This window comes from Globicephala melas, chromosome 9 (assembly GCF_963455315.2).
Source record: "Globicephala melas chromosome 9, mGloMel1.2, whole genome shotgun sequence".
NCBI classification, from domain to species: domain Eukaryota; kingdom Metazoa; phylum Chordata; class Mammalia; order Artiodactyla; family Delphinidae; genus Globicephala; species Globicephala melas.
Window position 1 is genome coordinate 18,936,172 of NC_083322.1, and position 27,752 is coordinate 18,963,923.

Consider the following 27,752-nt stretch of genomic DNA (forward strand, 5'->3'; position numbering starts at 1 on the left):
ACTAATACAGTGTAAATGCTATGTAAATACAATGTAAATGCTGTGCAAACACTTGCCGAGTATGGCAAATTCAAGTTTTGTTTTTTGGAACTTTCTGGAAATTTTATTTTTTTCAAAAATTTTCAATACACGGTTAGTTGAATCCATGGATGTGGAGGGCTGACTGTACTTTTTCTGAGAACAGGGAGAATTTCTCACACAGATCCTTCTCAACCCGTGCTCTCCTCTCTCAAAATTGTCTAAATCCATGTTTGTAAACAGGTTGTGTTCACATGTAAGTCTCTGCCATACAGAAGTATTTCAAGCTCTATAAAAAGCCCTTGCAACTGTTCAATTTGTTTTTCCCACCATGTTGAAAGCCTTTTGATGGTAAGAGTCCCGTGTCAACTTTTTCACGGCTATGTCCCCAGCACTCTGCAGTGCACTGCACACAGTAAGTATTCAATAAATATTTGCTGAATGAATCACTAAATGAATAGAATACATCTAGAAAAAGAGTATTTAACAAGTATCATGCTAGAACAAACTTCTCTGAGGGTAGGAGAGTAACAGTCTTTTGAGAACTTGTCTATAATATTTTCAAGCAGAAAAAATTTCTTGATTGGCATATGGTATGCTTTCTACTATACAAATGTGACTCAAGGCAATGCTAATTGCTTTAATGATTCTGCATCACCTGTAAATGGTTCTCCCCATCTGAACAGGAGTAGTACGCATATTGGACAGTAACTTTCCTATGAAGAAATATGCTTTCTAGAGAGAGAATAAGAGTTACCATGAGAAGTAAACTTCCTAGTTTCATGTGTCTACACTGAAAATACCATTTCCTCCCCAAGTTCAATAATTAAAGGCACTGGCACCCTAGCACCCTCCTTTTCCTTCCCCTCCCCATGCTCCCTCTCTCTCTCTCTGAATGCTCCTAATAGTGAAGAGAAAACAAACAAGCAAGCAATGTCTCGTGAAACAACACGCAAAATATAGAAGTAAGAGGGGGTCATCATCGAATTCAACAAAATTAATTGGGACTGAAAGTCCCTAAGAAGCAGCTTAAGAAGTAAGAGAAAAATATTGATTACAAAAGAAGACCAGGGACAGGTCAAACATCTTTTAAAGTCCCTACAATGCTCAGTCAAAATACAGGGGTCTTCATGTTTAAGACTCTAAATTACTCCAACTTTTAACTTAGAATTTTTAACCTTGGATATCTCCTGTTTGTTGAACTCCAATATTACTACCTCCCACCCCCTCAACCCCCCGCCACAGTCATTAGAAAACACTAATGATTTCAATGACTACTCCAGGGTCGGAGGGAAATGGTTAGAGACCAGATCCATCTTTGCAGTCTCAGGTGAAGAAAGACCATTTCCATCTGGGAGTGTTCAGGGGTGGCAGCAAGAAACCAGAGGACAATGAGACCTCTGAAGTCCTCAAATAACTGTTTCGGCAGCTCAGAGCCTCGAAGACCCAGCACGATGTTACCCATAATTGTTATTCTCTGCCTTCTAGTCGTCTTCTAGCTCTAAAACCCAGCAAGAAACTGTTGCTCTTTTGTGAAGATCAAGATAATTTTCGGAAAAAAAGTCCAAAATGGAGAAAAAAATTAATGGAATCAGAAGGGTTATACCTGAAAATTTGGAGATGAACAGATACAACCTACCCCGTTCTATGGAAGAGAAAATGAGGCCCAGAGATGGGATGCCTTGCTCAAGATCATGTAGCGACACAGCAGAGGCTTAAGTCTGGAGTCATTTATTCCTTTCTAGTCCAGAATTATTTTTTTTATTATATTATGACAGCGATTATGATATGAATGGGAAAGAGAACTAGAGTTCGGTTCTGAAGATGAGGACTCTAATCCTGGCTAAGCCTTAGGTAAGTCACTTCCCCCCTAGATCATTTCCACTCTGTCAGATGCTAGCTAACTGACAAGAGTTATTTCCTACAGTAACACTCTGTATTTGAGTGTACAAGACAGACCATCCAAGGCGATCTAGCTAACAGTATGCTTTCAGCAGCAAGCGAACACAACAGTACAACAGACAATCTATCTTCTCATACGGCAAGAAGTCCAAAGGCAGGAGTGCATCAGGAATGGGAAAATCAAGGCTCCTGCCCCTGTTGTCCGTGATTCTCTTGGCTCTTCCCTCCTTCACTGTCAACTTGTCCTTAGGTTACCTTCCCTAAAAACTGCAAAAGAGAGAAAAACCTCTCTCCCAACTGTAGAATAAAAATCCTTCCTTTCAGTCCGATTGGGCCAGAAAATAATTTGAAATTTATCCTCTTCTTCACTAGCTGAGCTCTTAAGAGCACCTAAACAAGGAGTGTTAGAAGTATTCAAGAGCCATTATGATGGCCCTAATTATAAGCATGTACACCCCAGGCTGACAGTCTGAGTTCCTGAAAATGTAGAGGGTCTATCAGTATCTAGCTGAGTCTATTTTCCCTATAAACATCAATGAATTGCTTAATACCATGTACTTTTATGAGATACTCAAAAGTGATCGTGTGTATCTTATCAGTGGGTTTCAGTCTGTGCATCCTGCTACAAAAATCCATGAAAACCACAACTCTGAGTTTCACTAAATCCGTTTCTCTCTCATTTCAGCCTGAGCATCGCGATCTAACTCTATAGGTAGCAAATTGACATGTTTAGTGGCCCAATGCAGACAGATTGAATCTGAAAAGAATACGGCAATAAGAAAGAAGCAAGGCATCAATATCATACAGTAAAGCTCTCGCCAACGACAGTGATGATGTAGGTGAATGACTGAGCATTTGTTAAACTTCTACCATCGTGAAAATAACCTATTATTTTCCTGGCTGTGCATTGAAATGCCTCCATCACCAACAGAACAAGTCAGTTAAAAATGATACAGTGTTTTTTCTATCACTGTTGTTCTATGCGGACAGTGTGGCATATTGTACCCCCACCCCCTGAACTCCACTTTACCAATAGTGTGCTTAATTTACCCCTCTCCTTCCTTCATTTTGTAACATGTTCGATATACTGGTGGTGATGGCTTTTCCTTTTTATTTTTCTGTTTACAGAGCCGGAGGTTCTTCACTACTACACTAAAATCTCATACTTCCCTAAGAATGAAATAGAAAACAAATTATGACAGTGATGATTCCATCACAGAAAATCTTCAAAACAATACTAAACTCATATAGGCAATGATTAGCTGTAATACCCGAGCTACCAGTCTGAGGCTTGGCCAAACACACATTAAATACGATTATGCCTCCTTCTATTAAGCCAGATGTAATCAAAACCTTAATCAGACAAGAAACAAGGTGTCTTTACAACTTGGAAAATAACAACTCTAACCTGATGGGGCAGAGCCTGGTGACAGGCCACTGCTGATAATCAGAACTCTTCCCTGTGGCTTAATCAGTAACGTGTGAAACTGTCTTCACCCCTTTTTATTTTTACTGTTTTTCCTCTTGATGTCATCTCCTGAATACTATTCCTGCCCCAAATCCATATACCTCTAGAGCACCCCCCACCAATGCCAGCCTTGGCAGACACTGCCTAATTATAACTGGCTGTCCCTTGCTATTACACCGACTACACGATTCAAGAGGAAATTGCTTATCAGAATCACCACTCTGAAGATACTGCCCGTTAAGAATCTTCCTGTTGTTACTGAGGGGAAAGCAGCCACTTGTGCTACCAGATCAGACTAAACATAACAGATGTAATTTCTTCTGAAGAGGTAATCAAGCCTAATACTACAAAATGACTTCTCTGAAAAAAAGCAACTGAATGATGAGCAAACTTACAGGTTCTAACATTACTAAATGCTGACATTTGGTAACGTATTCTCGTAAAGAGTGTGACCACGGGTGATGGTATAGTAGTGGAGCTATGGGGTGAAAGGGTCAGACAGAGCAAGGTTTAACTACTGTTACTAACTCCTATTGCTTACTGGTTGTGTATCTTGAACAATTTACTGGGACTCAGTTTCTTCAACTTCAAATTGGAAATAATGGTAATAACATAGGTTGCTATGGGACTTTTGAGAGAATATATAAAGCACCTAGTACAGTACCTGTAATAATATAAAACCTTCTCTCCCACCAGAATTTAAGCTCCAGGATGGCAGAGATTCTTGTCTGTTTCTCTCCAGAACAAAATAAGTGCTCAATAAATACTTCATGAATGATAAAAGAATAAACATATTGACTGCTTCTTTCCTTTTAGCCATGTTGATTAATGTCAATTCCTTTTTTTCAGTGATGTACAAAGAAATGTTCTTACTAGGACTAGGTAAGTTACTGAATCCAATCAGTATGTCCCCATGAAGCCATCCAAAATGTTTGTTCTTTCCCAAATTTAGCATTGAAAACTAAAGAAGATTTTGTGATAAAAAATGTCTTAAACTCTTCATTAATTTTAGTTTCCTATGTCACAAAGAATTCCTTTTTCCTGTATTGACCACCAGTCTACTTTTTTGGTCTTCTTCTTCTTATGATAATTCTTGTACATTGGGAGATTCACCTGCATTGTAACAGAAGAACTAACAGATCTCCAGTGAGAAGTAGGATTGTCTTAACTGACAGCTGTGCGGCCTTGCCCTAAAACTTCTGAGACTGAAGGTTTTCATTAGGTTCCACCTTAAGGATTTCAAAAAATCATTTTGTAAATACCATGAACTATAAAGCACCACACAAATTTCAGCTATTATTTCTATTATTCCATTACCTAAGTAACTGCCCATTGTCACTTAAGATAATGGTGACTAGTCCAAAAGATGGTGGAGGAGTAAGACATGGAGATCACCTTCCTCCCCACAAATACACCAGAAATACATCTACATGTGGAACAACTCCTCACATCTACTGAACGTGGCAGAAGACCTCAGACTTCTCAAAAGGCAAGAAACTCCCCTAGCTGGGTAGGTCAAAAGAAAAAAGAAAAAACAGAGACAAAAGAATAGGGACGGACCTGCACCTCTGGGAGGAAGCTGTGAAGGAGGAAAGGTTTCCACACACTAGGAAGCCCCTTCACTGGTGGAGACGGGGGTGGCGGGGCGGGGGGAAGCTTCAGAGCCGTGGAGGAGAGTGCAGCAACAGCAGTGCGGAGGGCAAAGCGGAGAGATTCACGCACGGAGGATCGGTGCCGACCGGCACTCACCAGCCGGAGAGGCTTCTCTGCTCACCCGCCGGGGTGGGCGGGGGCTGGGAGCTGAGGCTAGGGCTTTGGAGGTCGGATCCCAGCGAGAGGATTATGGTTGGCTGCGTGAACACAGCCTGAAGGAGCTAGTGTGCCACAGCTAGCCAGGAGGGAGTCCAGGAAAAAGTATGGAACTTTAAGAGGCAAGAGACCATTGTTTCAGGGTACAGGGAGAGGAGATTCCTTCCCTGTCTGCCCAAAGAAGGCACAGCACCACCTAAACGAGCTCCAGAGACGGGCGAGAGCCACGGCTATCAGTGTGGACACCACAGACAGGCATGAAACGCTAACACGGCTTTTGCAGTCACCAAGAAGCCTGTGTGCAAGCACACAGGTCATTATTCACACCCCCGCCACTGGGAGCCTGTGCAGCCCACCACTGCCAGGGTCCAGTGATCCAGGGACAACTTCCCCGGGAGAACACACAGCATGCCTCAGGCTTTTGCAATGTCACGCCGGCCTCTGCCGCCACAGGCTCACCCAGCATTCCAATTATAACTACCATACCCCTCCCTCCCCCCAGCATGAGGGAGACAGAGCCCCCTAATCAGTCGCTGCTTTAACCCCCTCTTGTCTGGGAGGGAACAGAAGCCTGAGGGCGACCTACACGCAGAGGTGGGGCCAAAACCAAAGCTGAACCCCAGAAGCTGTGCGAACAAAGAAGAGAAAGGGAAATCTCTCCCAGCAGCCTCAGGAGCAGTGGATTAAATCTCCACAATCAACTTGAGGTATGCTGAATCTGGGGAAAACCTGAATAGAAAACAAATCAACCCAAAACTGAGGCGGTGGAATTTGGGAGAAATGTAGACTTGGGGTTTGCTGTCTGCGACTGACGTGTTTCTGATGTTTACGTTTATCTCAGTATAGTTTTTAGTGCCTGTTATCACTAGTGATTTGTTTATTGGTTTGGTTGCTCTCTCTCTTTTTTTACTACTTTAAAATTTTTTAATTTAAATTATTTAATTTATTTATTTATTGATGTTCTCCCTTTTCCTCTGAGCTATGTGGCTGAGAGGGTATTGCTGCTCTGGCCTTGCGTCAGGCCTGAGCCTCTGGGGTGGGAGAGCTGAGTTCAGGACACTGGACCACTAGAGACCTCCTGGCCCCATGTAATATCAGTCGGAGAGAGCCCTCCCAGAGATCTGTTTCTATGATAAGCCCCAGCTCCACGCAAGAGCCAGCAAGCTCCAGTGTTGGACACCCCATGCCAAACAACTAGCAAGACAAGAACACAACCCCACCCATTAGCAGAGAGGCTGCCTAAAAACATACTAAGTCCACAAACAGCCCAAAACACACCACCAGACGCAGCCCTGCCAACCAGAAAGACAAGATCTAGTCCCACCCACCAGAACACAGGCACCAGGCCCCGCCACAAGCCACTGAACCAACCTTACCCACTGGGGGCAGACACCCAAAACAACAGGAACTATGAACCTGCAGCCTGTGAAAAGGAGACCCCAAACACAGTAAGTTAAGCAAAATGGGAAGACAGAAAAATATGCAGATGAAGGAGAAAGGTAAAAACCCAGCGGACAAAGCAAATGAAGAGGAAATAGGCAGTCTATCTAAAAAGGAATCCAGAGTAATGACAGTAAAGATGATCCAAAATCTTGGAAATAGAATGGAGAAAATACAAAAAAAGTTTAACAAGGATCTAGAAGAACTAAAGAGCAAATAAAAAATGATGAACATCACAATAAATGAATTAGAAATTCTCTACAAGGAATCAATAGCAGAATAACTGAGGCAGAAGAACGTATAATTGACCTGGAAGATAAAATAGTGCAAATAACTACTGCAGAGCAGAATAAAGAAAAAAGAATGAAAAGAATTGAGGACAGTCCCAGAGACCTCTGGGACAACATTAAATGCACCAACATTTGAATCACAGGGATCCCAGAGGAAGAGAAAAAGAAAGCTGCTGAGAAAATATTTGAAGACATTATAGTTGAAAACTTCCTTAACATGGGAAAGGAAACAGTCAATCGAGTCCAGGAAGCACAGAGAGTCCCATACAGGATAAATCCAAGGGGAAGCACACCAAGACACATATTATTCAAACTATCAAAAATTAAATACCAAGAAAAAATATTAAAAGCAGCAAGGGAAAAACAACAAATAACACACAAGTAAATCCCCATAAGGTTAACAGCTGACCTTTCAGCAGAAACTTTGCAAGCCAGAGGCAATGGCAGGACACATTTATAGTGACAAAAGGGAAAAACATATAACCAAGATTACTCTACCCAGCAAGGATCTCATTCAGATTACATGGAGAAATTAAAACCTTTACAGACAAGAAAAAGTTAAGAGAATTCAGCACCACCAAACCAGCTCTACAAAAAATGCTCAAGGAACTTCTCTAAGTGGGAAACACATAGAACAAAAGGACCTACAAAAACAAACCCCCCAAAATTAAGAAAATGGTCACAGGAACATACATATCAATAATTACCTTAAGTGTGAATGGAATAAATGCTCCAACCAAAAGACACAGGTTCGCTGAATAGATACAAAAACAAGACCCATATATACGTTGTCTACAAGAGACCCATTTCACACATAGGGACACAATCAGACTGAAAGTGAGGGGATGGAAGAAGATATTCCATGCAAGTGGAAATCTAAAGAAAGCTGGAGTAGCAATACAAGGAAGGGCACTACGTAATGATCAAGGGATCTATCCAAGAAAAAGAGATAACAATTATAAATATATACGCACCCAACATAGGAGCACCTCAATATATAAGGCAACTGCTAACAGCTATAAAAGAGGAAATTCACAGTAACACAGTAATAGTTGGGGACTTTAACACCTCACATACACCAATGGACAGATCATCCAAACAGAAAATTAATAAGGAAACACAAGCTCTAAAGGACACAATAGACCAGATAGATTTAATTGATATTTATAGGATGTTCTATCCAAAAACAGCAGATTACACTTTCTTCTCAAGTGCGCACGGAACATTCTCCAGGATAGATCACATCTTGGGTCACAAATCAAGCCTCAGTAAATTTAAGAAAACTGAAATCATATCAAGCATCTTTTCTGAACACAATGCTATGAGATTGGAAATCAATTAGAGAAAAAAACATAAAAAAACAAACACGTGGAGACTAAACAATACGTTACTCAATAACCAAGAGATCACTGAAGAAATCAAAAAATACCTAGAGACAAATGACAATGAAAACATGACAATCCAAAACCTATGGGATGCAGCAAAAGCAGTTCTAACAGCGAAGTTTATACCTATACAAGCCTACCTCAAGGAACAAGAAAAATTTCAAATAAACAATCTAACCTTACACTGAAAGGAACTAGAGAAAGAAGAACAAACAAAACCCAAAGTTAGCAGAAGGAAAGAAATCATAAAGATCAGAGCAGAAATAAATGGAATAAAAGCAAAGAAAACAATAGCAAAGATCAATAAAACTAAAAGCTGGTTCTTTGAGAAGGTAAACAAAATTGATAAAGCATTAGCTAGACTCATCAAGAAAAAGAGGGAGAGGACTCAAATCAATAAGATTAGAAATGAAACGGGAGGAGTTACAACAGACCGCAGAAATACAAAGCATCCTAAGAGACTACTACAAGCAACTCTATGCCAATAAAATGGACAACCTGGAAGAAATGGATAAATTCTTAGAAAGGTAGAACCTTCCAAGACTGAACCAGGAAGAAATAGAAAATATGAACAGACCAATCACAGGTAATGAAATTGAAACTGTGATTAAAAATCCTCCAACAAACAGAAGTACAGGACCAGATGGCTTCAAAGGTGAATTCTATCAAACATTTAGAGAAGAGCTAACACCCATCCTTATCGAACTCTTCCAAAATATTGCAGAGGAAGGAAAACTCCCAAACTCATTCTATGAGGCCACCATCACCCTGATACCAAAACCAGACAAAGATACTACAAAAATAGAAAATTACAGACCATTATCACTGATGAATATAGATGCAAAAATCCTCAACATAATACTAGCAAACAGAATCCAGCAACACATTAAAAGGATCATACACCATGATCAACTGGGATTTATCCCAGGGATGCAAGGATTATTCAATATACGCAAATCAATCAATGTGATACACCATATTAACAAACTGAAGAATAAAAACGATATGATTATCTCAATAGATGCAGAGAAAGCTTCTGACAAAATTCAAAACCCATTTATGATAAAAACTCTCCAGAAAGTGGGCATAGAGGGAACCTACTTCAACATAATAAATGCCATATACAACAAACCCACAGCAAACATCATTCTCAATGGTGAAAAACTGAAAGCGTTTCCTCTAAGATCAGGAACAAGACAAGGATGTCCACTCTCGCCACTAGTATTCAACATCGTTTTGGAAGTCCTAGCCACAGCAATCAGGGAAGAGAAAGAAATAAAAGGAATACAAATCGAAAAAGAAGAAGTAAAACTGTCACTGTTTGCAGATGATATGATACTATACATAGAGAATCCTAAAGATGCCACCAGAAAACTACTAGAGCTAAACAATTAATTTCGTAAAGTTGCAGGGTACAAAATTAATGCACAGAAATCTCTTGCATTCCTATACACTAATGATGAAAAATCTGAAAGAGAAATTAAGGAAACACTCCCACTTACCGCTGCAACAAAAAGAATAAAATAACTAGGAATAAACCTACCTAAGGTGACAAAAGGCCTGTATGCAGAAAACTATAAGACACGGATGAAAGAAATTAAAGATGATACAAACAGATGGAGAGACATACCATGTTCTTGGATTGGAAGAATCAATACTATGAAAATGACTATACTACCCAAAGCAATCTACAGATTCAATGTAATCCCTATCAAATTACTTTACAGAACTAGAACAAAAAAATCTTAAAATTTGTATGAAGACACAAAATACCCCGAATAGCCAAAGTAGTCTTGAGGGAAAAAAATGGAGCTGGAGGAATCAGACTCTCTGACTTCAGACTATACTACAAAGCAACAGTAATCAAGACAATATGGTACTGGCACAAAAACAGAAATATAGACCAAAAGAACAGGATAGAAAGCCCAGAGATAAACCCACGAACCTATGGTCAACGAATCTATGAGAAAGGGGGCAAGGATACACAATGGAGAAAGCACAGTCTCTTCAATAAGTGGTGCTGGGAAAACTGGGCAGCTCATGTAAAAGAATGGAATTAGAACACTTCCTAACACCATATACAAAAATAAACTCAAAATGGATTTGAGACCTAAATATAAGCCCAGGCACTATAAAACTCTTAGAGGAAAACATGGGAATAACACCCTTTGTCATAAATCACAGCAAGATCTTTTTTGACCCACCTCCTAGAGAAATAGAAATAAAAACAAATATAAATGGGACCTAATGAAACTTAAATCCTTTTGCACAGTAAAGGAAACCATAAGTAAGACGAAAGGACAGCCCTCAGAATGAGAGAAAATATTTGCAAACGAAACAACTGACAAAGGATTCATCTGCAAAATATACAAGGTGCTCATGCAGGTCAATATCACAAAAACAAACCACCCAATCCCAAAATGGGCAGAAGATCTAAATAGAAATTTCTCCAAAGAAGATATACAAATTGCCAACAAACGCATGAAAGGATACTCAACATCACTAATCATTAGAGAAATGCAAATCAAAACTACAATGAGGTATCACCTCACACAGGTCAGAATGGCCATCATTAAAACATCTACAAAGAATAAATGCTGGAGAGGGTGTGGAGAAAAGGGAACCCTCTTGCACTGTTGGTGGGAATGTAAATTGATACAGCCACTATGGAGAACAGTATGGAGGTTCCTTAAAAACTAAAAGTAGAACTATCATATGACCCAGCAATGCCACTACTGGGCATATACCCTGAGAAAACCATAATTCAAAAAGAGTCAGGTACCACAATGTTCACTGCAGCAGTATTTACAATAGCCAGGACATGGAAGCAACCTAAGTGTCCATCGACAGATGACTGGATAAAGAAGATATGGCACATATATACAATGGAATATTACTCAGCCATAAAAGGAAACAAAATTGAGTTATTTGTAGTGAGGTGGATGGACCTAGAGTCTGTCATACAGAGTGAAGTAAGTCAGAAAGTGAAAAACAAATACCATATGCTAACACATATATATGGAATATATTTTTTTTAAAAAAAGGTTCTCATGAACCTAGGGGCAGGACAGTAATAAAGTTGCAGATGTAGAAGATGGACTTGAGGACACTAGGAGGGGGAAGGGTAAGGTGGGACGAAGTGAGAGTAGAATTGACACATATACACTACCAAATGTAAAACAGATAGCTAGTGGGAAGCAGCCGCATCGCATGGGGAGATCAGCTTGGTGCTCTGTGACTACCTAGAGGGGTGGGACAGGGAGGGTGGGAGGGAGATGCAAGAGGGAGGGGATATGGGGATATATGCATACATATAGGTGATTCACCTTGTTATACAGCAGAAACTAACACACCATTGTAAAGCAATTATACTCCAATAAAGATGTTTAAAGAAAAAAAAGGAGAATCTGAATTTCAGGTTGTCAAATCTGTCAGAAACAAAAATGATAGCAAATTTTTTCAGAAATAAGAATTTGGGAATTGAGAAAAAAATAAGAGGTTTCTATAATCTACTTTAAAAGAAGAAAGTATTAAATTAATTGGTATTTTGTTTTCAGCTTTATTTTTTTTGTTTCTATTTACAATAGCTTTTCTTTTGTCATTTTCTTAATTACACTGGTGTGTGTAAGTTGCATTCCATAATTTTACCAGTAAAAGCTTCAATGCAAACCCTTCAAAGCACCTCACAATTAATTATGTGCTAAAATAAATCTCTTGGCTTCAATTTTACACTGGGTTTATTTATTTATTATTTTTCGCTGTGTTGGGTCTTCACTGCTGCGTACGGGCTTTTTCTAGTTGCGGCGACTGGGGCTTAGTGTTCGTTGCTGTGTAGAGGCTTCTCATTGCGGTGGCTTCTCTTGTTTCAGATCACGGGGTCTAGGCACACGGGCTTCAGTAGTTGTGGCTTGCGGACTCGGTAGTTGTGACTCACAGGCTCTGGAGCACAGTCTCAGTAGTTCTGGTGCACGGGCTTAGTTGCTCCGCGGCATGTGGGATCTTCCCAGACCAGGGGTCGAACCCGTGTCCCCTGCATTGGCAGGCGGATTCTTAACTACTGCACCACCGGGGAAGCCCTACACTGGTTTTTGAAAAAGAAAGAAGAGGCAAAGAATGGCCACTGAATGTGTACACACACACACACAAAATATTGTAAGAACTCTGGTTTACCAGGAATGGAGAGAGTGAAAGCCTGAGATATGAAAGCAATTCCCGTGTCATGGACTGAATGAATGTACCTCCCCAAATTCATATGTGAAGCCTTAACCCCCAATGTGATGGTATTTGGAAGTGGGGTCTTTGGGATTAGTGTCCTTATAAGAAAAGGAAGAGCCATCAGAGCTTCTCTCTACTGAGGACACAGTAGATAGAGACCGCAAAAAGAGGACACAGCAAAAAGAGAACCAAATGTATAAGCCAGGAAGAGGGAACTCACCAGAACCCAAGCAAGCTGGCACCCTGATCTTGGACTTCAGCCTCCAGAAATAAATTTCTGTTGATTAAGCCACCCAGTTTATGGTATTTTATTATGGAGGTCCTCGCTAAGACAACCCCTTCATACTCCGTCTCTATATTCAGATTAATTGGGCCTGAGAGTCTGCAGGTGCAATCTCTTTGGAGAAACAAACAACTCTGCACCTGCCCTCACAGAAAGCCGGTCGGTTCCAGACCTCCACACAAGGAATGTTAATGAAGTTTTCCATCCCTGCAGGGAGGCTTTTCCTCCCCGTTCTGAGAAGGAATCAGCAAGGTCTGGACATTTCTGCGATTCTTATCCCCAATCTGAACTTGAAAAATGTTGCTTCTGTCAGCAAAGAAAGAAAAACAATATAGGCATCTCTTTCCCCTGTATCCACAAATACTTAGGAAGCTGTCTTTTTTTCTACACTGCGTTTCTTTTGACCTTCAGTAGTAAAGAAGCAGCGATTACTGGAGAGGCTGTTAAACGATCTATGATTTCATCCTAACTTCATTATCCTCTCCATCCCCATCCTCCTCCCGGCTCACCCTGGTGTCCACAGTGACAAGCATCAAGCTCTGTGCCATCCTGCACAGGAGCCACAAGCCACACGTAGCTAGTAAGCGCTTCAAATGTGGCGAGTCCAAACGGAGATGTGCTTTAAGTGTAAAGTACACAGTTCTAAGATTTAGTATGGAAAAAAGAATGTAAAATATATTAATAATTTTTCTGTGGCTTATGGGTTGAAATGATATTTTGGAGGTCTTGGGTGAAATAAAATATATTACTAAAGCTTATCTCTTTCTCTAGACTTTTTAAAAATATGATACATATTATATTTCTATTGAAAATAAGTTACATTTGTGGCTCATATTTCTTTTGGAGAGTGGTGATCTGTACATTCATTAGTCAACCAAAGCCGTGTCTAAACTTGACATTCATTAGTCAACCAAAGCCACGTCTAAATTGTATATGTGTATAAATGTAACTAGAAATACAAATATACGTGTGTTAATCACCTTTGTAGTATGCTTTTGTAACTGATAAACCAAGTTTGTAAATTCCTATAAAGTAGAAGGAAGGTAACATGCTGGAAAATGTTGAACCGGATGTTTTCACCATCATAATTTTATCATATTAAAGCTAATGGAACTAATCAAATTAAAAGGTATACACACATATATATTTTTTCATACACACAGATCTGCATACATACATGCACATGGTGGTCATAAAAGTGGCATTAATTCTAAACAGTTGGTAGGAAAATCCATTCATACACCAATAGAAAGGACAAGTGACTACTACAATTTTATTTAAAATTAAGCTTGATCATTTCTAAAGTTATAAATGCACTGGAACTTCTAGCTAAATGCTGTCTAGTAGAAAATATAATTTAATACACAAATAAAAATCACACACAATCAGCACAGCAAAGCCTCAGTGGCAGCAAACTCCTTACCAGTGCCTAAAAAATGCTTTGATTATTAGCTTTTGATCTTGTTTAATGGTGTTAATATTCTCCTTCATTAAAACCTTTAAGGTGACATTATGCTTCAACTCAGCTCCAATTCAAATTATCCCATCTCAGACTGTAAATTATGCAATTCTATTACACTCTGCACAGAACTTTTTGAGGACGTGTAACAGCTATTCAGATAATGGAAAATTTCTAAAGTCTAGGACTACATTTTAATTTTAATTACTCAGGGAAAAATTCAACTTGGAAAATTAAGACTTTCTAGGTATTTTTAACCCTTTGGTGTAATACCACATGCAAATTCAAGATACTATTTATTTTCATTGACATATATCTCTGCATTCTGATTCTCCAATCTACTGCTTACCTGGCCCTTTCTGTTTATTTCACCAGGTAAGAATATGCTGTAAGATAATTGCTATTTTTAATTATCGTAGGAGAATTTAAACATCCAAGTAAGTGTTAGTCTTTCCAAAGTACTTGCCTACGGATGTTAGATATTTACTTCAGAGATGCTGCCACTGTTAAAAATATTATAGAATTCTATTTTAGGAACTGTCTTAAATAAATTAAATGGTAACTTTTCTTTGTCTGGTATAGAATTTTTGACCATTTAAAATCATTCAAACCTCAGTCTAATGAGTGAAGCAGTAAACAAATTAGGGACTATCATTTGCTCTAGAGCTCTCCCTTCCCTTTCAATTCAGACAGACCCACATCTGTGGGTCTAGAGCTCTCCCTTCCCTTTCAATTCAGACAGACCCAATATTCTCTGTCTGAATTCAATATTCTCATTCTGAAATTCAATATTCTCATTCTGAAATTCACAGTATTTCTTTTGTGTGGATGTTTTATTCCAGGCCACATTTAACCAAATTAAGCTACCTTTTCCCTTGGGGAAACTATAAGAACACAATTGTCCCTCTACTATTATGAATTCCACATAGTGCTAGCATTAATACTCCCTTGCACTGATTACCCTAACGGGTTCTTTTTCTCTACAACCAGGGCTGTGGATTCTCTCCCCAAATCTACAATCTCTATTAGCTTTCTGAGGTTTCCTTCTCAAATTACAATATAACTACCTCTAACTGCCCTCTTGCAATTAAACTTTAATTCATATTGAGTCTAAGATTTGAATTCAAGTTAAATTTTCTAACAACAGATACTATTAAGTTAATATTTAACATTGGAGAATGGTTTTTTTTCCTCTATCAACTAACGAATAAACTAAAACAGAGAGTGATCCCTGCAATGTTCCCTGGACCACAATGGATACCTAAGTCTCCATATAAAAACCAATTACCAAGCCAACCTCTTTCAGGCAATAAAACATAAATTCAGTAAAATAAACACATGTGGACTATTATTATTGTTATAATATGATTTGACACATGCATCTTGGCCAGGACTTACTAGGAAAATAATGACTATAGGCTCAAAATCACGAATCCAAAGGTTGAGTATTTGACCATGTGTCTCCCCAGAGATTCCCCTTTACCAATGAATAAATGGAAACAATTTCCTGCAATTTTGGAATATGTCAAAGCTCATGGAGTAAATCAGAGACAAATCCAGGAAAAGAGTCCACAACCAGTATCTTTCAATTTCTTTTGTTCACATACAAAGTCAAGATGACTTTGACATAAAGAACTTGAATCAACATCATACAGAATTCATTTACTGCAGCTTCTCTAAATTGTATCTTTCAAAAAAAGTCTCTTAAAAGAAGAGTAATTTTAAAAGAGGGAGTTCTGTTAACATATGACTTTGGAAAATACTCCACGTTATAGCAATCTCTTTGGCAATATACCCTTCAGCACATTATAGTTCAGAAGAGTCCTGAAGTTTAAAAACAAACAAAAAACTCTTAAATTTTATTTAACCAAGGATTTTTTTTCCTCCTAAAATTCCATTTTCTCCCTTACCGGCCATGACTCCAGTTATATTTCCTAGGGCACTAGTGTCCTGGGGAGCACAGTTTGGCAAATGCCGGTGTTGAAAATTATATAGGATTGAAAGAGAAATGAACATAGTGCCAGATTAAATTTAAGGAACATTCTATATGACTTTAGCAGCTATGCTGGACCTCAGTTTTCCTAAAAATAAGTCATAATGTATCTAACAACTATACAATGCAAAATTAATTGCTCTAATATGTTTTCCATTGCAAAGGCAAATCATAAACTTTAGTCCTTAAACCAAAATCCAACATTTAGTGAATGTGTAATGTTTCAGACTCTGCTGGAGCTTCTAGAGACGGTCCTTAAATGAAAAAGCTCACATTTAGTTGAGAAGGCATACACTTAGGTAAATCATTACAGGGAGCTATAGAGGAACAAATACTGATTCAGCCTAAAAAGGGTCAGGCATAGAAAGCTCTACTGAGGAGAGGACCTGAGGGATGAATATCAATTTGTTCCAAGGGCTAAAGGTGAAGGGCATCCCAAACAGAGAGGAGTTTAAGAATATGAATCTTTAAACAGCCTAAACGTAAATATATTCCTCTATAAATACATTTCACTCTAGCCTCTTCCATGTATGTTCTAATTTCACCCTTGCAAATATTTATATCCTATCTATCACTGTTGCTACTAAACAATAACAGCACTTTTAAAAAGCAACCTTGGGTTAGCGCACAGTTTTATAGAAATAATACATGCATGGCATAAGAACTGATAAAGCACATGCCTACTTTATTAATTTATTAATAATGGCCCGATTTTTAATTTCCATATTACAAACACACACAAGTAAATTAACCATCAATGTCTAAACTTTAACATTCTTTACAAAATCTCAATACACGGCCTCAAAAACCATCAAGAGAGAAAAACAATGGCCAATATATGTGACATAAGACAAAACAAGACATTAGCTCCTGGTGCAGAGTAATTGTCCACTGAATATTGGTAGCTCTCTTCATAAGCTTAAGAGATAGTCTGTAGCGCTAAAAATAAAGTTGTACAATATCTCTATGCATCTTAAGTCTCAATTCAAACGTGAAGCCATTCCTTGAAACTAGACACAATGATTTTAAAAAATAGCCTAACGCTTTGTTTTTCCCCATGGAGAGGCACTGATACACAGAGTAAGAGGAAAAAAATGAAAGCATAGGTTACAAATATAAACTTAATCTTTTTTTTTATAGAGCATTTGAGCTGTTTTATGATGCATTAAACTTATCTGCATTTTTCCTTTGTTCTTAGAACACATAGGCAGTTAGCACAACACTTTTTTTTTTTTTTTTTTTTGGCCACACCGTGGGGCATGTGGGATCTTAGTTCCCAGACCAAGGATGGAACCTGAGCCCCCTGCAGTGGAAGCATGGAGTCTTAGCCACTGGACCACCAGGGAAGTCCCAGCACAATACATTTTTAAAAGAGCTAATTTCAGTTTTATGGTATAGCTTGTTACAGTGAGGGAAAAGCAGGCAGGCTCCTGAGTTGCTGAGCTCTGGTTTCTGAACCATACTTTACCATTAATTAGATGTGTGACCTTAAGTTTTCATAACCTTTAGTGATCTATGGGCGAAGAAAGGGAATAATAATATTTACTTCACAGAGTTATTTTAAGAGTTAAATGAAATATCTTTGTTAAAGTGCCTTCCCATTCCTTAAGCTTAAAAATAAGCCATTTCACCACCCCATTTGATTTCTTTTGTTTCCATGAATGAGAACAAAGATAAGAACAATAGAAACAAAGATAATGACAAAATATAAGGAAGCCTAACCAGTCTAGGGAAAGGACCATCTTTCCATCTCTCAAACTCTGAGGGTACATTAAAATTACCCCGGGAGCTTCCCAGGTCCCAGGCCTTAACTTATAGTATCAGGCTCGCCAGGAATGGAGCCCAGGAATGTGCACTGGTTTTAAAGTTCCTCGGTAATTCTGATACAGCCAACTCCAGACCTGTGCTTAGAAAAAATTTCCTAAAGCAGGTAACAGTCCTAGCATAAAGCTGGTAATCAATAAATGTTTATTAAATAAACACATTACATGTGATTGACTGATTGAACCATTTGTGACATCATTTAAAAAGAATTTCTGAACACTACACTAATAATGTCCCAGGCACAGGACGCTGACAAATAACATCTTTTGCCTTCAGAGTTTAATAAGGGAGGCTGACATGTAAACAAATGAAATAAAATTGTGATAAATGCAACAACAGAAACACAGCAAAAAGAAGACTGGGATTAATGTGCTGCTCTAAAGTAGCTACTTTCAAGAAACCAATAGATTATGTTAGTTCAATGTCAACAACAACAAAACCTAAAACATTATATAGGGCTTCCCTGGTGGCGCAGTGGTTGAGAGTCCGCCTGCCGATGCGGGGGACACGGGTTCGTGCCCCGGTCCCGGAAGATCCCACATGCCGCGGAGCGGCTAGGCCTGTGAGCCATGGCCGCTGAGCCTGCGCATCCGGAGCCTGTGCTCCGCAACGGGAGAGGCCACAACAGTGAAAGGCCCGCGTACGGCAAAACAACAACAACAACAACAACAACAACAAAGATTATATAGAAAAGAGACCAGATTTAAGGGGGACTATCAATTGGTTTTGCATTTATAATGTATGCTTTTAAACGCTCCTTGATCAATAGTATGTTTTAGTCTTTACCTAAGAAACGGTACAAATGTGGAAAATACCCGACCCATATTTATGTTAATCTTCATATAACACAGTATTATTTCAAGCAATCCCTAACACAGCTGCATTTCAGTATAATAAATGAATCTGGGGGGCTTCCCTGGTGACGCAGTGGTTAAGAATCTGCCTGCAAGTGCAGGGGACACGGGTTCGAGCCCTGGTCCAGGAAGATCCCACATGCCGCGGAGCAGCTAAGCCTGCGCACCACAACTACTGAGCCTGTGCTCTAGAGCCCACAAGCCACAACTACTGAGCCCACGTGCCACAACTACTGAAGCCTGTGCACCTAGAGCCCATGCCCCACAACGAGAAGCCACTGCAATGACAAGCCTGTGCACCGCAACGACAAGTAGCCCCCACTCACCGCAACTAGAGCAAGCCCGTGCACAGCAATGAAGACCCAGTGCAGACAAAAATAAATAAGTTTATAAAAAAATAAAAAATAAATGAATATGGACAGTGCTTTGGCTTTTTTTTTTTTTTTTGGCTGTGTTGGGTCTTCATTGCTACGCGTGGGCTTTCTCTAGTTGTGGCGAGCAGGGGCTACTCTTCGTTGAAGTGCGCGGGCTTCTCATCGCAGTGCCTTCTCTTGTTGCAAAGCACGGGCTCTACGCACATGGGCTTCAGTAGTTGTGGCACGCAGGCTTCAGTACTTGGGGCTCATGGGCTCAGTAGTTGTGGCGCGCGGGGTCTAGAGCACAGGCTCAGTAGTTGTGGCGCACAGGCTTAGTTGCTCCACAGCATGTGGGATCTTCCTGGACCAGGGCTCGAACCCGTCTTCCCTGCATTGGCAGGTGGATTCTTAACCACTGCGCCATCAGGGAAATCCAGTCCTCTGGCTTTTACCATAATAGGATTTGATGCATGCAACATAATTGTTCAGATAAGCATAATTCAGATACCTCTAGAATTGCATGTCAAACTTTTAAAATGCTGAGACAACTTAATGGACATCACTAATAATGAAGACTAGAAATGCTGCTGTCACTAACAGTGTAACAATTATCAACACAGGCTTATTTAAGCTGCTAATACTTGGTTTTTGTCCCACCCATTAAATAATGATTATGGCAGTAAGTCTTCTCAAAGTTGATAGGTTAGTTGGGAGGAGGCTCAACTCTTGAGGGTAACAGGGTCCCTGTCTTGAAGTAGCTTATAAATGTCATGGGGAGAGACAGATTAACAAACAAGTCAGGTAAAGTGTCCCTGGGGAGGAAACGCTGAAATTAAGAATTTAAAGTGCTGAGGTGGGGAAGGGCTTGGCATGTATGAGAAACTGAAAGGAGGCCAGTGTGGTTAGAGCAAAGCTATGGTAAACCATGTATATAACATGTGATACAAGGATTCACATGAGTGATATATATGGGCATGTCTGCAGAGACCCCTGGAAAGCTCAGACACACATCATGGTCTGCCTGTGACCAGGGGACTAACGCCAAGACTGGTTCTACCTGAACTTTTGAGCCACAGTTTCCTTCGTTTTCCTATTTCTCATACATTATTAAGTTGAGCTTACGTACTTGTATCTCTATAAGCCACCTTAAATCCTTTGTGTAAAAGGACAGACTATAAACATATGAATCTGTTTGGTGAGATGAAGCATTTTATTCACCAGAATTCCTTCAAGACAAGGCCTACAGCTGAGAAGGCCAGCCGTCCAAGGAGGCAGAGTCTGCCTGGGCAGTGAGAGGAGGAAGGAGAAGGCAATGAGAAAACAGCACTGTGAGATGGGGCCTGTGGACACGTGTTTAGCAGCTCTTGAGACTCTTAACCTTGGGGTTTGGAAAAGCTACATGAAGGAGGTCTTTTTTTTTTTTGGTAACACAAGACCTTTTTATTTATTTTATTATTATTATTTTTTAACATCTTTATTGGAGTATAATTGCTTTACAATGGTGTGTTAGTTTCTGCTTTATAACAAAGTGACTCAGCTATACTTATACATATAGCCCCATATCTCTTCCCTCTTGCAGGAGGTCTTTACAAAGTTTTGCTGCAAGATGAATTTTCAACAGTGATTTCTCTCCTCTTCAAGAAAACTGGTGGTAAAGATCTTCATTAATGCCCAGGTCTCATGGTTAAACTGGTATAGTAAGACTGGGCCATGAGACTGCTCAGGTTTCTGTATTTTATATGTGGTAGAATAGAGAGATGCAAGAGAAACTGGTTGAACACTAAAGAAGGAAGCTTAAACTGATCAGGGAAAGTACTTCAGCAGGGTCACAATCACACTACTATAAGAATTACTTACCAAGAGGTTGCTGACGTGTTGGCTAGTTTACTTAGAGACTGAAACATAGTTTCAAGACTGGATTTGTTTTCCAAACTATTTGACTTATGTCAATAAATCTGGAGATGAGAAGGACTGGGCTGCATATGAATAAACCATTTAGATAAATAGTAATAGAACAAAATATACATAAGGAAAGAGGGCATTTGAACAATTTCAACGTATACACAGAAAACTGTGAATGCGTAACTGGTAGAGGAGATACCACTGACATCTTTTGGTTTCTCAAGTATTCAGAGTGTAATAAAAATGTCAAAACGTTCACACAGGAACCAATGAAGCATCGCCTGACACAGAAAAATGGGCCTGGACTGGACCAGGGGGCTACGCCTTCTGAAATGTTTAAAATGACAGACAAGCTAAATTACATTTAAAGGTTTTATTTTTCTAAGGCAGACAAACTACATGTTTACTGATACTGAAAGATCATTAACTTGTTTAAAAAAATATATTCAGGGTTTCCCTGGTGGCCCAGTGGTTGAGAGTCCGCCTGCAGATGCAGGGACACGAGTTCGTGCCCCGCTCCGGGAGGATCCCACATGCTGCGGAGCGGCTGGGCCCGTGAGCCATGGCCGCTGAGCCTGCGCGTCCGGAGCCTGTGCTCCGCAACGGGAGAGGCCACAACAGTGAGGGGCCTGCGTACCGCAAAAAAAAAAAAAAAAAAAATTCAGGCCTTGCTTTTCTCGTTCCAGAGCTTCCCATACCATTTATAACAGAGAATACTAATCACTAATAAAATTGGGCACCATTTCTTTTCTTATCAGTCCCAAAGGAGCAATAATCACCACTGTACTGCCATCTCCAATGTAAAGGAAAATCACTAATCCACTGGGACTCAAAGTAAAAAGCTGCAAGATACTGTTTTATTGTTGCCACTTTTTTCAATATATATTTTCATTTTGTGGAAGACTTCTACTTAATTAAACATATACATTGATCAAAGGAAAATGCATGCAGATATGCACATAATATAACGCCCGTTCTATACATTATGTGCCTACACACAGAATTCCATTTTTAGCTGGCTTCACAAAAAGGCCAGCTTTTTCAGAGTTAATCTCGCTGTAAAACATACTACCTTCTTCCTGATTTTGGTGAAGATCCCTATAAAATTATGCAAAGGCCTCAGGACATTTCTATGTGCATTACAGGGTGTCTAAATCATGCTTCTAACTCTGAGTTCAATGGCACGTAAAGTGATGCTAAATAGTTCTACTCTGGACAAACTATTTTAAGAGTGCTTTAAGGCAAATATAGATATCCTTTAAGCCTACTCTTAAAAATTTTACATATGAGGCTTCCCTGGTGGCACAGTGGTTAAGAATCTGCCTGCCACTGCAGGGGACACAGGTTCGAGCCCTGGTCCAGGAAGATCCCACATGCCACGGAACAACTAAGCCACTGTGCTCTAGAGCCCTTGAGCCACAACTACTGAGCCCATGAGCCACAACTACTGAGCCCATGTGCCACAACTACTGAAGCCCGCACTCACAGAGCCTGTGCTCCACAACAAGAAAAGCCACCGCGATGAGAAGCCCGTGCACCACAACAAAGAGTAGCCCCCGCTCGCTGCGACTAGAGAAAGCCTGTACGCAGCAACGAAGACCCAACACAGCCAAAAAAAATTTACATATGCCTGTACACACAGTTTGCTGGATTCATACACTAGTATCTTAAGATGCAATTAAAAATGTTAAATAAATACCCTTATCCAACAAGTTTTTTTCTAAAGTTGTATTTCATGGCAACTAATTAATAAATAGTTAAGATAAAATAATGCACAACTGCTTGAATGTATATTAAGGCCAGATTGAAAAATTTAACTAGTTTAGAGAAACATTAGTACTTGTAATAACAGTCAGATCCTGAGGTGTGGGGAACAAAGGTGCTAAGAGGCAACAGAGAGAGAGGGGCAAGTACCAATATAGAAATTTAGAACTCAAAATATATGGAACAATAAGGACACCAGAGAAACTCAATTGTTAAACTTAATTTGATTTCAAAGCATAACTACTCTTTGCCTAGAGATTAATCAAAAATGTAGGAGCCCAGTCAAATCTCAGTCTGTGCTAGCTGATTAGATGGAAATCATATTCTGCTGACTGTACTTAGCTGCATGTATTAATTAGCTCAAGTCACTGCCACAGTCATTGAGGACATCTGCTCCACATATAGCACCTTTCGATGGAGTCAGCCTAGGTACCTTGTTCTACCGCGAGACTCCGTCCTATCAAGCTACAGCTAACTGCACCAAGGGTAAACATCTTATCCAATGGCAGCCAATCCACAGGCTGGCTACAAGCCAAGCTCAAATTCCTACTGTCAGGAAGCTGAAATTGAAATGAGGAAGTTAGGGGGAGGGGAAAAAAGGGCAACTGAAGGATTACAATGCAGAGATATACTAGAAATGTCATGATGAGTAAGTTGAATTTTTAAAACTACAATGAGGGAAAAAGCAAGCATGAAAGTTAGTTGAGTAATTTACTGGAAGACAATATTTGTGAGCCAGCTAGCATTCAGATTCTGCTGTCTCTTTTTGCTCAGCTTTACAATGTTTACTGTCATTCTCATTTCCCCTGCAGTTTTTTATTTTTATTTTTTTTTGCGGTACGCGGGACTCTCACTGTTGTGGCCTCTCCCGTTGCGGAACACAGGCTCCGGACGCGCAGGCTCAGCGGCCATGGCTCCCGGGCCCAGCCGCTCCGCGGCATGTGGGATCTTCCCGGACCGGGGCACGAAGCCGTGTCCCCTGCATCGGCAGGCGGATTCTCAACCACTGCGCCACCAGGGAAGCCCCCCCTGCAGTTTTAAATAACTTCCAAGTACACCACATACATGCCATAACACCTGCAATAACCTGAACGAGTCTCCATTCTTTGCCAAGAAAAGATCCAACTAAAAGACTGAGCAAAAGTTTTGCCAATGGATTTTAAAACTGAGTTAAATCTCTAAGTAAGCTGTCCTTTCCCTCACTTGTTCTTATCCATTTGACCAGATTACCCTTAGAGAGAAGAATGAAGATGGTAGTAACAGCCTCAAAACCAGCATTCTTAACAATTTTATAATCAGTAACTTCTTCACTTCCCACCTATCTCTCCACAGTCTCTTCTCCCCAGCCCCACACACTTCCCTTCTCTTTCCCGTTCAGACTCACTTAGAAGACTTCACTTACTGTTGACAAATCAGTGATTGCCAGGTGTTTGAGAAATAAAACATAGTCATCTTCAACAAGATGTTGCAGACTATTTGTCACTACAGATATTCAGAAGATTTTAAGAATATAAAGATTTTTCAATGGTATCACTAATAATATAAAAGCTCAAATTCCACCGTGCTCATTGTCAACCAACATATCCCATTTCTAACAATTCTGAGACTTCAGCCATAATATTCCATATCTCCTATTTCACTTCCTCCACTCTTCCCCTCCATCCCCTCCCCTGCTTTTACCTTTTTCCCATGTGATAAACCATTCACTTAAACCAAAAGGTAAATAGGATTTGCTTAATCTCTATCCTCCAAATCCTTGCAGACTAAATATGTACTAAATATGTACTTCAAGGAGATGTCACACAGCTTTCTATTACTACCATCCATTAAATCTTCATATTCTTGGTCAAATTTTTATTATATAATATTCAAATATAATACTTACAAAAAAGTGTAAAGAATAATGAATACCCATGTAGTTGCTACTCAGTTGAAATAATAAAACAGTACAGAGTTGAAGTGTTGAGTGTAATTACACTCCTTTTCCTTCTCCACTCCCACACCCAGAAGTAACCATTATATGGACTTTAATGTTTACCATTCAAAATGTCTTTGTATTTTATATATGTATGTATTGCTAAAGAGCACAAAGACATATCCACTTGTACAGTTTCTTATGTTTTTCAACTTTATATAAATGCCATTGTACCATATTCTTCTTTACATTTGGGAGACTGATTCACCTCTATATATAAAGTTCCCATTAATTCCTTCTTACCGCTGGATAAAATGGGTAGCTTTTTATTGTTGTAACGTATCAATGTATTTATCAATCCTTCTGCCAATGAATGATTAGGATGTCTCCAGTTTTTTGCTATACCAACTAACGTAGCTTGTACTCCACTGGTAAGTAATCTATCTGTCTCATTTTAATATCTTATCTTTGGCTTTGGTGTTCTACGGTTTTATTTTGCTGCTTGAAGGCATGGGTTTCTTCTAGCTTTCCTGCTTGAAATTCATTATATTTTGGGGATCCAAGGATGTATGTCATTTATCAAATCTGGAAATTTCTCAACTTCTATTTCCTTAGATATTGCCTCTTTCCCATTCTTTCTATTATCTTCATTTGAAATTTCTTTCAGATATATGTTAGAACTTCTTATCTTGTCCGTTCCATTCACCTATTGCTAAGTAAGAAACCACACCAAAACTTAGTAACCACCACCATTCTGTGGTTCAGCCATTCACAGGGCAGGGCAGAGATGCACCGTGTTTGTTCCAGGATGTCTGGCACCTTAGCTGGGAATACTCAAACAACTAGTAGTGACCCAAAGAGTTGGGACTGAACTCTCTATATGGTTTGGGATTCCTCAGAACACTGCAGCCACAGGGGATCTGGATTTGTTTCCTGTCAGGGTTCCAAGAACAATTATTTCAGCAAACAAGGTAGAAGCTATATAGCCTTTTAGGACTTAAGCCTCTGAAATTACATAACAGGATTTATGCCACACACTCAGTTCAATTAGTCACAATCCTGCCCTGTTTCAAGGGCATGGACTTCATCTCAAGATAGGAGTAGCCTAAAATATACAAACAGCTCATGGAGCTCAATATCAAAAAAACAAACAATCCAGTTAAAAAATGGGCTGAAGACCTAAATAGACATTTCACCAAGGAAGACATACAGATGGCCAAGAGGCACATGAAAAGATGCTCAACATCACTAATTATTAGAGAAATGCAAATCAAAATTACAATGAGGTATCACCTCACACCAGTCAGAATGGCCATTATCAAAAAATCTAGAAACAATAAATGCTGGAAAGGGTGTGGTGAAAAGGGAACCCTCCCTGCACTGTTGGTGAGAATGTAAATTGATACAACCACTATGGAGAAGAGTATGGAGGTTCCTTAAAAAACTAAAAATAGAACTACCATATGACCCAGCAATCCCATTACTGGGCATATACCCTGAGAAAACCATAATTCAAAAAGAGATATGTACCGCAATGTTCATTGCAGCACTATTTACAATAGCCAGGACATGGTACCAACCTAAATGTCCATCGACGGATGAATGGATACAGAAGATGTGGCACATATATACAGTGGAATGTTACTCAGCCATAGAAAGAAACGAAACTGAGTTATTTGTAGTGAGGTGGATGGACCTTGAGTCTGTCATACAGAGTGAAATAAGTCAGAAAGAGAAAAACAAATATCGTATGCTAACACATATATATGGAATCTAAAAAAAAAAAAAACAACGTTTCTGAAGAACCTAGGGGCAGGACAAGAATAAAGACACAGACATAGAGAATGGACTTGAGGACACGGGGTGGGAGGGCAAAGCTGGGGCGAAGTGACAGTAGCATCGACATATATACACTACCGAATGTAAAAGAGTTGGCTGGTGGGAAGCAGCAGCATAGCACAGGGAGATCGGCTCGGTGCTTTGCGATGACCTAGAGGGATGGGATAGGGAGGATGGGAGGGAGGCTCAAGAGGGAGGGGATATGGGGACATGTGTATGCATATGGCTGATTCGCTTTGTTGTACAGCAGAAACTAACACAGTATAGTGAAGCAATTATACTCCAATAAAGATCTATTTAAAAAAAATGATAGTAGCATCGAAGAATCTGTGGTCCTTTGCAAAAGGGCCACAGCCTCCTACATATTTTAACTTTCTTTCCTATTTTCTAAATCTTTTGTCTTTATACACTGCATTTTAAGTAATTTCTTCAGATGTTTTAAATAGTTTGCTAATTATCTCGAGTGTGTCTAATCTAATATTTAAACCATAAATTAAATTCTTAATGCAAAGATTAAAATTTCATCCTTAGAAATCTATTTGGTTCTTTGTTAAGACTGCCTAGTCATTTTTTGAGAGCATCTTACTCTGTTATCATGTTTTTGAGGCAAATTTTATTTTTTAAACGTTTGAAACATACCCTTTTTATATTCTACAATTAGTAATCCCACTTCTAAAGTTATTGGGAACTAATTCAACTGCTTATTATCTCTGCTTGACTCCAGCTCATGGTTACCTATTATTTGGGGTTGTGAACTCATGCACTAGGAAATTTTATCCATGGGAAGAACCAAGGCCTAAATGAGGCATATCCCTGTAGAGAAGAATTGTTTGCTCTGCCAGGACAAATTGTTTTGTCATCTTCCTTTGCTGATGAGTGGATTTTTTTCTATTTTACCCTTTTACTGAAGGTGTAACCCATCAAAAATTCTAGGCTTTATATGGTGGTTTTAATTCTAAATCCCCTCTTGTATAGGGCCAAGGTCCAGTCTCCAGTAGTGATGCAGCTGTTAAAACTCAAGCCCCTTGGTTAGTGA

General features: G+C 39.5%; 1 protein-coding gene across 3 annotated transcripts in view; it reads right to left on the minus strand.

Moving 5' to 3' along the window:
* Nucleotides 1-27,752, minus strand: part of EXOC4 (exocyst complex component 4) — an 807,055-nt gene that overhangs the window by 346,976 nt on the left and 432,327 nt on the right. The window contains exon 11 of one of the 3 annotated variants that reach the window (XM_070046302.1): nucleotides 12,032-12,393. The exons of the other annotated variants lie outside the window; for them this stretch is intronic. Within the exon in view, the coding sequence (XP_069902403.1) occupies nucleotides 12,363-12,393 (31 nt within the window). The 3' untranslated portion in view covers nucleotides 12,032-12,362. Of the gene's footprint in view, nucleotides 1-12,031; nucleotides 12,394-27,752 lie in introns of those variants that run through there. 3 annotated transcript variants of the gene reach the window in all.